The following is a 12,901-nucleotide window of genomic DNA, read 5'->3' on the forward strand; positions in this document are numbered from 1 at the left end:
CCTTAAGGAAAACCACTAGTGTAGTCATTTGAGTTACAACTGAGTTATCCACTGTTTTTTTGGAACATCATGAATTGACAAGCTATAATTATTTAGATTTGGCTGTTGGGCAGACATTTTCTCAAAAATGAATGAACCTGTCACTTCCAGGAAAACAGCTGACAGTAGTTGTTCCCAATGATAAAATTTGAGCCTTCAAGTACAAATTAAACTTTTGAAAAACTTGTATCCACTGTCATGAGTTTACAGCTTCCTAACACTTAAAGACTCTTCTGATGAAATTGCTGGTGATATTAATGAATGGGATTTTTTTTTTAATGCTGTAAAATCAGTTAACCAGTGTTTTCTAAATGACCAGTGCACAATGCTACAAAATCACTCTTCAGTAAAGAGCCATTCTAAGTGCAAGATAGACCAATGGATTTTAACACAGTACAAAAAGTTTGTTAATATGGTTTCAGATTCCACATTATAACTAACCTTTAAGAAACTATCCCTTGTCCAATTTTTATGTAGTGTCAAAGAAGAATATTTGTAATTATCTGAAATGGCTGTTAAAATACTCCTTTTGCAACTGCATATCTGTGTGAGGCCCGCTACTTTTCATACACTTAACGGAAACAGCCTGTTGACGCAGATTGAAAGCAGAAGCAGATCTGAGGATCCAGCCATCTTCTGTTAAGCAGATAATAGAAAGATTTGTAAAAACTTAAAACAGTGCTGTTCGTCTCAACTAGTGTTTGTTGTTCTTTTGGAAAATATAGTCATTTTTAATTCAACTATGTTATTTATATTAATGTATAATAGGTTCTTTATTATTTTTGTGAATTAATCAATTTTCAAATTTTGTTTTAATTTTGTAATGTAGTTAATATCAGTAGATATAATCCACATAAGCAAAAGCTCTCTGAGGTCCTCCTTAATTTTTAAGAGCGTAGCAGGAGGGGCTGGCCCAGTGGCACAGCAGTTAAGTGCGCACGTTCCGCTTCGGCAGCCCTGGGTTCACCGATTGGGATCCCGGGTGTGGACATGGCACCGCTTGGCAAGCCATGCTGTGGTAGGCATCCCACGTATAAAGTAGAGGAAGATGGGCACGGATGTTAGCTCAGGGCCAGTCTTCCTTGGCAAAAAGAGGAGGATTGGCAGCAGATGTTAGCTCAGGGCTAATTTTCCTCAAAAAAAGAGTGTAACAGGGTCTGAGACCAAAACATTTGAGAACCTCTGCTGTAGCGTTTTCCACTGGTACGTGAACATTTGTTCAGAGATTAGTCATCCCATCTTCTCTTTGAATCAGGATTACTAGAAGCAGCCAGAATGCTTAGATGAAAGATTGCTTTACGGCCCAAGTCCCAGTAAGTGTCGGGAGTAGAGGGGAGTAGATAGAAACGTGTGTTTGTTCAACTTTTTAGTTCATCTGTTACTTTGAATGCAGAATACTCTGTGGGCCATCTGTCTATTCACTTCTGGGCACAAACATCTTTCCTAGATGAAATTACATGAGATATTAGCAAAGGGGTATTTTTGTTGTAAAACACTAATTAATAGATGTACATTTGGATGCTTAACTCGGTATAATACATCTCATTGTTCAATCTCAGATACAAATTAAAATATTTTTTATGTGTTATCCAGTTTTATTTTCTCTTGTAAGTTGTCTGATTATATGTCTTTGTCTTTCTTGAGACCTTATTGTTCTTGTCATTTCATATGTGCTCTTAATAAATTAAAATTTTCTCTGTATATTAAAGATTAACCTTTCCTGTGTCATATTGATTGGAAAATGTTCCTTCTACTTTGTTGTTTTGTCTTTAATTTTGTGGGCTTAAAAAGAATTAATAGGGGCTGGCCTGGTGGCGTAGTGGTTAAGTTCGAATGCTCTGCTTTGGCAGCCTGGGGTTCACCAGTTCGGATTCCAGGCACAGACCTACACACTGCTCATCAAGCCATGCTGTGGCAGGCGTCCCACGTATAAAATGGAGGAAGATGGGCACAGATGTTGGCTCAGGGCCAGTCTTCCACAGCAAACAGACGAGGATTGGTGGTGGATGTTAACAGGCTAATCTTCCTCAGGGCTAATCTTCCTCAAAAAAAAAAAAGCCAACAAGAAAGAATTAATATTGCTCCCTCTCCCCCCCAAATGCTGCCCTTGTGTTATAAATTCTTTGTGGACATTTTGGATAACTGTATAATATTTTATTATGAGGAGGACTGTAATGTATTTAACCATTCCCCTATTTTGGCCATTTAGGTTTTTACTGTTTTAAATAATGCTGCACTAAATATACGCATGAATGGAGTTGTTTTGTCTCTATTTAGAATATGTTCTTAGAATAGCTTCCCAGAGGAAGAATTCAGAGTACAGGTACATTGTTAATGCATGCATGAATTGTTTGTTTCAGATACAAAACTCTAGACAATATCAGTTGTCAGCTATGATATTTCTAAAAGGAGCCATTTGATGGTTTGGAGAACTCTGGTATATAGTTCAAGCACGGGGTTTTGGGACCCCACTGAACAAAACCAGTGATTCCACAAGTACCTTCCATGGGCTTTGTTAGGGTCAGCAAACTTTTCCCATAAAGGGCTGGATAGTAAGTATTTTAGGCTTTGCAGGCCATATGGTGTCTGTACAGCTACTCAACTCTCAACTCAGCTACTCCATTGTATTGCAAAGCAGCCAGAGACTGTCAGTGAATGAGTGTGTCTGTGTTCCAATAGAACTAATTTGAATTTCATATAACTCACATATGTCGCAAAATATTCTTTTGATTTTCCAAGTCTTTAAAACTATAAAATCCATTCTGAACCTTCAAGCGGTACAAAAACAAGCAATGGGCCAGATCTGGCCTCTGGGCAATAGTTAGCCACCCCTCAGGCTGTATTATAGGTAACTTGGTAATAGGTATTTATTATATTGGGACCTCTGGATCTAGTGCATTAATATGGTGAATTTATTAAGAAAACTCTTAATTTCAGCATGTATCTGATAAGTACCTTTCATATTTTGTATTTCAGCTGGAGTTAACCGAATTTCATACTGGCCTGCTGATCCAGAAATAAGTTTGCTTACTGAGGCTTCTAGTTCTGAAGATGCAAAGTTAGATGCCAAAGCAGTGGAAAGATTGAAGTCAAACAGTCGGGCCCATGTGTGTGTCTTACTTCAGCCTTTGGTGTGTTATATGGTGCAGTTTGTAGAGGAGACCTCTTACAAATGTGACTTTATTCAGAAAATTACAAAAACATTGCCGGATGCTAACGGTGACTTTTATTCTGAATGTAAACAAGAAAGAATAAAAGAATATGAAATGCTATTTTTGGTTTCGAATGAAGAAATGCATAAGCAAATACTGATGACTATCGGTTTGGAGAACCTGTGTGAGAATCCCTACTTCAGCAATCTAAGGCAGAACATGAAAGACCTGATTCTACTTCTGGCCACAGTGTCTTCCAGCGTGCCCAACTGTAAACGCTACGGATTTTATTGTGGCGGTGCCGAACAGACTAATGACATTCACAATCAAAGTTTGCCACAAGAAATTGCAAGGCACTGCATGGTTCAGGCCAGGTTATTGGCGTATCGAACTGGTGAGTTACACGCTTAGTTCATAAATTGGGGCTGATTGGTCATGTTGTATTTGTCTCAGAAGTAAAGTGGTTTTCATCTAATCTACAGTAGTGTTCATTTACCCTTAGACACTAAAGTTTTACGTACAGTGTAGAGAAGTTAATGAGACTCTTGAGTAGACAACTCTTTCTTAGAGCAGTTTTAGGATTGCTAGTGATCGTATATTTAGTGCCACATTCATAAATCAGGGCCTGATTATTTGGGCTCTTTCTGCTTTTATCATTTTACTGTTCACTGAGCTTTCTGTTAGAGATGGGACAAAAAGAGAAAAGAGAGAACCAACATAATTCATTTTTGTTGACTTCAATATTTTGCATGTATTCAATATTTAAGAAAAACTTTAAAAATCTTTACAGTAAAAATGTGAATTCAAAATAACAGAATCAAAGAGATATTGGCAGATTCTTTCAATTGCTGGTATGTCTTCGATCAGCAAGTTGAGAAATCAAACATTTTTACTTTATTAAGTTGTACGTGAGTATGTATGTGAAAAAGGAAAGTATTACTTGGGAGTTTTGTATGTGTATTTCTAATTATAGAACAGTGTTTTTACATCTTATGAGATGTAAACATTTTCAAAGTAGAGTCATGATCATTTTTTTAAAATGCAACTTTGAAATAAGGGAAAAAAATGCACGCAGGAACAGCAGTAGAGTAAGATTTGGGGAGTGGACTATAGTAAGATTTTTTTAACTTATCCCAAGAAAGAAGATGAGCAAAAATCTTCAGGAAAGGTTCATACAAATGTCATTGCTCTGCAGTAGATTCTAAACAATGACCACAGGTCAAAGTGATTTCAGAAAAATGGAAGTTCTCAACTGGCAGCATCTAAGAATCATCATTGAAAGTGCAAATGCTCAGGGCCGGCTGGTGGCGCAGTGGTTAAGTGCTCACATTCTGCTTTGGTGGCCCGCTGTGGGGGTTCGCCAGTTCAGACCCTGGGTACGGACATGGCACCGGTTGGCAAGCCATGCTGTCTGTGGTAGGCGTCCCACATATAAAGTAGAGGAAGATGGGTACGAATGTTAGCTCAGGGCCAGGCTTCCTCAGCGAAAAGAGGAGGGTTGGCAGCAGTTAGCTCAGGGCTAATCTTCCTCAAAAAAAAAAAAAAAAAAAAATGCTCAAATTCCAACTCAGACCTGCTAAATCAAGTCCCTAAGGGTGTGGCCTAGACTTATGCATTTTTAGTTACACAAGGAATTCTGACATTCAGCAGGGTTAATCACTCAATTCTTATTAAAGAATTTGATTCTATTACTGGCACAGGCTATATCACACCAAAGAACTGTATCGTGTAGAAGTCTGATTTAATGTAGTTATCTTGTGTCATGGGCTATCCGTTAGTCTCTTTGCCAAAACCAGCTTCATAAAGAATTTTTCTCTAAACCACTCTGGAAGGACAGAAACGTAATGGGGACAGTTGTTACAGCTATAATTCACTACTTCCCCTTTGCTAATTAGAATTCAGCAGATTACAGAGTGAGCTTAAACTGAGAGATGTGAATCTGCTGTTTTTTGCTTGCTCTCAGTACCTCTTGCTTCTCGTAGGAGAAACCACAGCATAACATATGTGATTCCAGTGTTGAAAGATGCAGTAATGTATAGATGTCAATTTGCATATATATTCTTTATTAGATACCCTAATTATAAATTTATCCACTATTTCTGTGCACACTTTTGCATATACAGCCATGCTTCTGCACTTGATGGGCTGTTTAAAAGATTTTTCAAGGTAATCTTTTGACCGTGTGTGACTTTTTTGTCTGGAACCCGAATCCTGAATAGGGTGCCACTCTGTCATGCACTTCACGCCACTGTGAGCTCTTCCAAGGGAGAGACCACGTCTTCATCATCGTTTTTTCCTTAGCGCTAAGCACAGTGTATTGGTGGATAAAGGAAATCTTTTTATATCCAAAGATAAATGGTCCACAATCCGTTATTCAAAACCCTTGGAGCCAGATGAAAAAGAATTGAGAATTTTGCAGAGTTTGCAAAGGTAATATGGTGCATATACTGTATGTTATGCAGTACGCCCAGGGTGGTCTGGAGCAGTACCTTTTAATCAAATGCATTTATACATATGGGGTAAAATGTATGAATATTTGCACTAAATATTTGATGAGGTAAATGGCCACAAAATAAATGCATCAAGTTGTCAAAAAAACTTGATATTAAGGATTTCAGATAAGGAATTCTGGACCTGTCTCTCTTCATTGATGGTAAATACTAATAACAATTTATTGAGCACCTCCTCTGTGTCAGGCACAAAGCTCGGCTATTTATAAACGTATCTTATTTAACACCGAGGACAATCCTGCAAGGTAGATATTCCCATGATAGAGAGGGCTTTTAATAACTTTCACACTATTCAGTTTGCTTTGATGACTTTATTTCACTCTAATTTATAGGTGAAGAAAATCATTCCATTAAACTATTTTGTTTAAAAATATACGTATGATTAAAATGAACTCCCAAAGCTCTAATAATAGAGTTCTAAAAGTAATTGAACGTAGCTGCCTAGTAATTGCTGTTTGATGAATAAAGAGGCTCCACAGAGACGTCTTTGAAAGTAGGTTTCTAGGATACTTTGAGGTAGCAGAGAAGTGACAAAATTTGTTTAGACTCTAGGGGAAAAAAAAGAGGAGGACATTATATCTTACCTACGTGGCTTAAATGTGATCGTTTCTCTCTTGGGGTCCTGTTTTCTCCTAAGACTGTGTGTTTACCACAGCTGAGGAGTATGCCTTCCTCCCAAACCACAGTGTTGATGATGGAAGTAGGTTGGAGTGACCAAGAAAGTTAACTTTGAAATCCTAACTTGGTTCTCAGCCTTTGGTATGCCTACGAATTGGGGGGATGCTCATGAGAAATGCAGACTCCTGAGCCCAGCCTGCCTCCCTGGGCCAAGTTGATTCAGGGGGTTTCCGTGGAGCCGGGAGTCTGCCTTTTTAACAAGCACCGAGAGATTCTGATGCAAGTGGTCTGTGGACCACATCTGGCCAAACCGTGACATGACTACAGAATTGAGAGCCAAAATAACCACGCCTGCGTTCCAGAATTATAGGATAAATAGTTCTCTGACTTTCAGTGATCAAAGAGTCTCAGGAAGTTGGCTCAGTGACTGTAAATTGACCTTTCCTTCAAGGGTAGACAGAGAAAACTCTGTGCATGACCAGATTATGGGCAGCAGTTTCTGTAAAAATTACAGACATGGAAAGATTTTTGAGAAATTACCTCATCTGTCATCCAACCTTGGGGCTGGGTGAAATCTACTCCATCTAACATGGGTGGAATTTCAATCTGATTTTAAATGACACGTAGGAAATAATATTCTCTTGGTGTAACTCACCTTTGCCAGGCAGTAGAGCTGCATGCTGATGGAAAATCACATTTTTTCCCTTCCTGACAATGTTCAGTCTGTCCCCAGACTGAAACGGAAAAAATGTCTCCTGAGACCAAAAAAATATGACATGAAAAATACTTGGTGTCGATGGTAGAAAAAGTAGACTCTTAATATGAAGAATTTCTATTTCAGTTTTTTATTTTTTGTTTCAGATTTATGCAGGTATTAAGTCAATTTTACTTACAGTGACGCTTTTGGTTTTGCAGGCAAATATAATCGTATGTTTATAACTTCTGCCACTTGCCTTAGAAATGGGCATAGAGCCATAATTAAATTCTTTTCCTCTCATGTTATATTTTGAAGATCCTGGAAGGAACACAATTTTGTTCACATCAAAATCCCTTTCCTGACCACCTCCACTCTACAGAATAAGCCCTCCCATGCCCTCCATTCCTCAGCACCGTGCCCATTTCCTCCCTAGCACAGCACAGCACAGCACAGCACAGAGGGGCTGAGGTGCTTCCTCGTTCCTCTCTTCCTCCCGCGTCAGACTACAAGTTTCATGAATATAGAACCTTCCGTTTCCCTCACCGCTGAATACTCGAGTATTCAGTAAAGGGAATTCTCTGTTAGAAAATTCTCGACCTTAAAGGGAGAGGTAGCGGAAAGGCAAGTAGGCTGAGTCTGGAGAGCTAAATTTTAGTCACTCAATTTCTTTGCTTGTTTTCTCATGTAGGAAAGGAAATTTTATCTGCTTTACCTTTAGAGTAAAAATGAAATAATGGGTATAAGTACTTAGAATAAATGATACAAATGCGTTGGGATATAATTTTGAAAACCCGAGCTTGCTTGAACTGAAGATCGGGAATTTCATTATAGTATCGTAACTTTTAAAAATTAACTTAGTTGTAAGGCATCCTGATTTTTAATGCACAGGTGGAATAAAGTTTTTTTGTACTTTTACTAGAAAAGTAGGTATTTAAATATGTTATCATTGGAAGGATTAACTTTTACTAAATTGTAGAGTGAAGCCACAGGTAAGTTTAATTCTCACCAGTAGGAAAATGCCCTGGGGTAGGTTCATGGATGGTGGTTACTTTCCCTTGTGTAAATATACCAACTTAACTGTATTAGTCCCTTATGAAGATTTTGATAGGGCCTGGCCCGGTGGTGCAGCGGTTAAGTGCTCACATTCTGCTTCGGCGGCCTGGGGTTTGCCGGTTCGGATCCTGGGTGCGGACATGGCACCACTTGGCAAGCCATGCTGTGGCAGGCGTCCCATGTATAAAGTAGAGGAAGATGTGTACGGATGTTAGCTCAAGGCCAGTCTTCCTCAGAAAGAAAAAGAGGAGGGTTCGCGGATGTTAGCTCAGGGCTAATCTTCCTGGGGGGGGGGGGGAAGATTTTGATAAATACTATGGTTTTCATAATTAGCATATAATTGTCTTAGAAATTTGAAACTTACCCTTGGTATTAGTAGAAAGAAAAAGTCAATTCTTAATATGGAGAATTTTTATTTTGTTTTTTTATTTTCTGTTTCAAATTAATGGTTTTAAGAAGTACAACTTTACTTGTTGCAGAGCTTTGGGTTCTGCAGGAAAGTTATCTTATGTTTATAATTTCTGCCACTTGATTTAGAAATAAGCGTCATGTCACTAAGTTGGCATTCTTTTTCCCCTTGGGGTAGACTGAGGGTCAGGGAAAGGGCACCATTTTGTTTAAATCAAAATGCCTTTCATGCACTTTACAGCAAAATATATATATATATATATGAAAGCCCATAAAGATTTATTTATGTTTGTATTATAAGTTTGAACTTTTTTCTTAGCAAGAACATTTCCGTAAAATGTATTTTCCATGATTAGAGGGTAAAAAATTCTAGAAAACAGATTTAATTATTGTGAATGGTTATTACACAAAATTCGTTAGTTCAGAAACTTCTTTCTTAATCAGTTTCACCACCTATTAGCAATAGTCATTTAGAAACTGCCTTGGTGGAGAATCAGTAAAGTTACATCAGTTCTGGTTACAGCTTTGAAGTGACCTGACCGTGGGCAATGCCATTTTAGTGATGTGCACATGTGTGTAGATCTTGGAACCCTGTCTAGGTATTTAGTACCTAGCTCCCATATTCCATGCTTAAAAGTATTTGTTTAAAACTTTTCTATAATTAGTGAGGATGTCAAGGATTGCTGATATATTTATAAAGTATGTTTCAATAAATGTTTTTGTTATTTTTGGAAAAATATAGTTCTGAGACTAACAGATTATTGATTCTTACTGAGTTGCATGCCATGTGTCTTTCAGAGGATCATAAAACAGGAGTTGGAGCAGTCATTTGGGCAGAAGGCAAATCTGTAAGTATGAAAATAGTTCTTTAAACGTGTAGCCTTGATTTTGTTTAAACATAGTTCAGTTTTAAGTGTGTTACATTTTATTGATCCACTGGGATTAATATTTTTATTGGTGCACTTATTAAGTTCTATAAACATTTGCTTATTCCCTCAATAATTTCCTAGAGAGGTTAATTTTATTTAGCAAACATTTATTAAACATCTTCTCCAGGGTAGGCACTCTGTCACAGTGAACAATGGGGAGTTAAAGAGCACATTTTCTGCCCTTCGTGGCCTTATAGAGTCTAGTCATGGAGACTGAGAAGTGAAAAAGAGACTGATATATGAGTGTGAATATAATATGAATCCGTGAAAGCATAGATGAGGAATATTTGCTCTGCTTGGAGAAGTGAATAAAATGTTCTTAGAGGAGGCGAGATGCTATTAGTCTTGAGAAATGAGTAGGAATTCATCAGGCAGAGCAAGTTCGTGGGACCAGGAGGATAACATGCGAAAAGGTAGGGGGTAAGAAGGTGGGAAAATGCAAATGTGTTGGCATGTTGGAGTCCGGAGTCCTGTGTATAGTAGTGGCAAAAAATTGCACTGGACCACGAAGAACTTTCTATACCGTGTAGAGAATTTGTACTTATCCTTTAGACAGTGGGATACCCTAGCACCATGATAACCAGTAGAAATAAAAGGAAAGCCATGTACATAATTTTAAGTTCTGTAGGAGTTACATTAAAAAAAATTAGTGAATTACTTTTAAGAACATATTTTATTTAATATAATATGCCCAGAAATATTAGCATTTCAACATATAATCAATATGAAAGATTATTAACAAAATATTGTACATGGAGAAATATCAAGTCTTCACAATCCTCTGTGTATTTTACAGCACCTCTCAATTCGGCCTAACCACATGTGGCTAGTGGCTACTGTATGGGACAGTGTATTCTGAGAACATTTTAAGTGGGAAAATGATTTGATCTAATTTACCTTGTAAAAGAATAAAGTGGGGCTAGACAGGAAGTGGGGAGACTAAGAAAAAAGAGACAGTGTGGGCTTGGAGTTACGGAGGTGGGTTAGGAGGGCATGGAATCAAGAGATGCTTGGTAGCTGTGTGGCTGACTGAAAGATGAGTAGGGGGCGAAGTTTTGCTTCAGTAGACTTTACAGCAAGCAGTTGGACTGTTTGCCTCGATGTTTCAGGAGCCTCTCGAGTTCACCCTGGCCAATAGAGCCAGTATCCTCCCTGCTAACCTGTCCTTCATCAGTGGTCACCATCCCATTCATTTCCTGTTACTCCACACATACAGTCAATCACCAAGTGCTAGGAATTCCACCCTCAAAATCACTGTCGACTCCTCTTACCGCTATCCCGACTGTTAACCTCTACTAGGATAGGCTCCTTCGCCCAAAACTCCCATAGCCTGCTCATCGCAGTTAAAATTGTGTCCACTTCCTTATCATCTCCAGATTGGGAGGTTCGGGAAGGCAAGGATTGTCTGTCTTGTTTACAGCTGTATTCCCAGCACCAGCGCTGTGCCTGGCCTGTGGTCAGAACTCCCATTTGTGTTTATATGAATGTTCAGCAGCCTTTTGGCTTAACATCTGGTTCTCAACCACTTTGTGGAGAATTTGTTTCCATCTATCTATAGTGTCTGCAGCATGGTAAAATGGAAAGACATGAATTTGGAGTCAAGCAACCTAGGCTGGAATCCTGGCTGTTATACTAGCTTTGTGACCCTGGACAAGTTATTTAAAATAATAATAGTACTACTCTCTAGGTTGTTGTGAGGTATTAAATGAAATAAAACATGTAAGACTCAGCATGATGTTTGACATTTAGTAAATGCTCACGAATACTTTATTAATGAGATAATATTTTATTTGTAAGCTTTTGTTGGCTCACCATAACAATGATTTTTATCCAGCTGCTACAGTAATGAGTCTGTTGATAACTGTCTCATGAGTAATTATAGTATATTGAAATTTAGAGAGGCTTATAGCGTATTCCAAACTATTATAAACACTATGATTTATAAAGTATTTCACTCTAATAATTGGTAAAGCATTCATATTAACACTTAAGATGGTATTGACCAGGAGAAATAAAAAAGAGCCACTGAAGTAAGAAGTTCTATGGTAATATGTATATATAATCGAGACTCAATAAATATTGAAGATTAAAGGAAAGTACATTTTTAATTTTCCACCATATTATAATAGCATGTTTTTAGCCCAACAACAGAAATTGTCTGTTTGAGGTATTTTTAAAACTTTTGGCTTGCTAACCAGTTGCACGGCGCAGAGTGTATAGGAAATTAACCATCATTTATTGAGCACTTGCCATGTATGGAACACTCTGATAAGTGTACTCTAAGGGATAGAAACAAATATAAGATATTGTTTCTTTTCTCTGGGATCTTACAACCCATTTGGGGAGAGATGTCTGAATCAAGTGAAACATTTTGTGAATTAAACAAGCTAGTGTTTAATTAAAACTGCTAAAACCAAGGACTGCCTTGAGATTGTATATTAGAGAAGATCCGCCTTCTTGAAATTTAGCTTTGACAGGACCATACTGCAATAGGAGAACCTGATATTGTATTTTTTGGATGGCTCAGTTTGTCATGTAAAATTGAATTCCTTATGCAAAGTATGACGGTAGGCTTTATAAATACATTGCAAGGTGCCTTTTCAGAATGTTGAAAACTAAGCTTCGTTGGTTTGCTCACTTTTGTAGCGAACTTGTGATGGAACAGGCGCGATGTACTTCGTAGGATGCGGTTATAATGCTTTTCCTGTTGGATCTGAGTATGCTGACTTCCCACACATGGATGACAAACAGAAAGACAGAGAAATAAGGAAATTCAGATACATTGTACATGCAGAACAGAATGCCTTGACATTTAGGTATGAAATTTGTTTGCATGTATTGTCTTTAAAATGTAGTAAGGGTTAGTTGAAATTAGCTTTCTGTTAATTGTAATTTATTTCCTTTTTTACAATTCCAAGAAGTATTCTTTTCAGAAGTCTAGCTTTGCTGGAGCTTGGTCCTTGCAGCCTGAACAGAGGCCATTGTCAGAGATCCTCCAAGCCTTCAGATTGATTGAGCAAGTCTTTTTTTCCCCTCTCTTCCTTCTCTCTCCAATGTGAAACTGCTTGAAGTTTGTCTTTAGGGTCTTACATATTTCTGGATTGTAAGCTCTTCTTTGTTTTCTAAATCTAAAGCACACGTATTTATGAATATATAGATTTTATTATGAAACAGATTGCTTTAACATGGTTTTTGTTAGAGATGATAACTGGCATTACCTCCTTCTAACGTTAATTTGCATCATTTCCACAAGTGTTTCTCTGCAATTACCGTTAAGGGAGTGATTGATCATACGGGATTCAAAACCGAATAAGATATGGCTCCTGTCCTTGAGGAGCTTGTAATGAGTTGGGGATATAAGACCGCATTCAATCTAATGTGATCAGTTGTGTGAGAAAGGCCAACACAAAGTTGCTATGGAAATTCAGGGGCTGTTAGGATTGGAAGGGGAGTGGGAGGGAAAAGCTTTATGGAGGAGCTGGCATTTGAGCTGAG

General features: G+C 38.0%; 1 protein-coding gene across 2 annotated transcripts in view; it reads left to right on the forward strand.

Annotated features, from left to right (window-relative positions):
- The window catches only part of CDADC1 (cytidine and dCMP deaminase domain containing 1), a 48,298-nt gene that overhangs the window by 17,684 nt on the left and 17,713 nt on the right, over positions 1–12,901 (forward strand). For both annotated transcript variants that reach the window (XM_046664362.1, XM_046664361.1), the window contains exons 5-7: positions 3,016–3,585; positions 9,276–9,325; positions 12,053–12,222. In XM_046664362.1, coding sequence (XP_046520318.1) covers positions 3,016–3,585; positions 9,276–9,325; positions 12,053–12,222 — 790 coding nt within the window. The remainder of the gene's footprint in view (positions 1–3,015; positions 3,586–9,275; positions 9,326–12,052; positions 12,223–12,901) is intronic.

Source organism: Equus quagga, chromosome 6, assembly GCF_021613505.1.
Source record: "Equus quagga isolate Etosha38 chromosome 6, UCLA_HA_Equagga_1.0, whole genome shotgun sequence".
Lineage (NCBI taxonomy): Eukaryota > Metazoa > Chordata > Mammalia > Perissodactyla > Equidae > Equus > Equus quagga.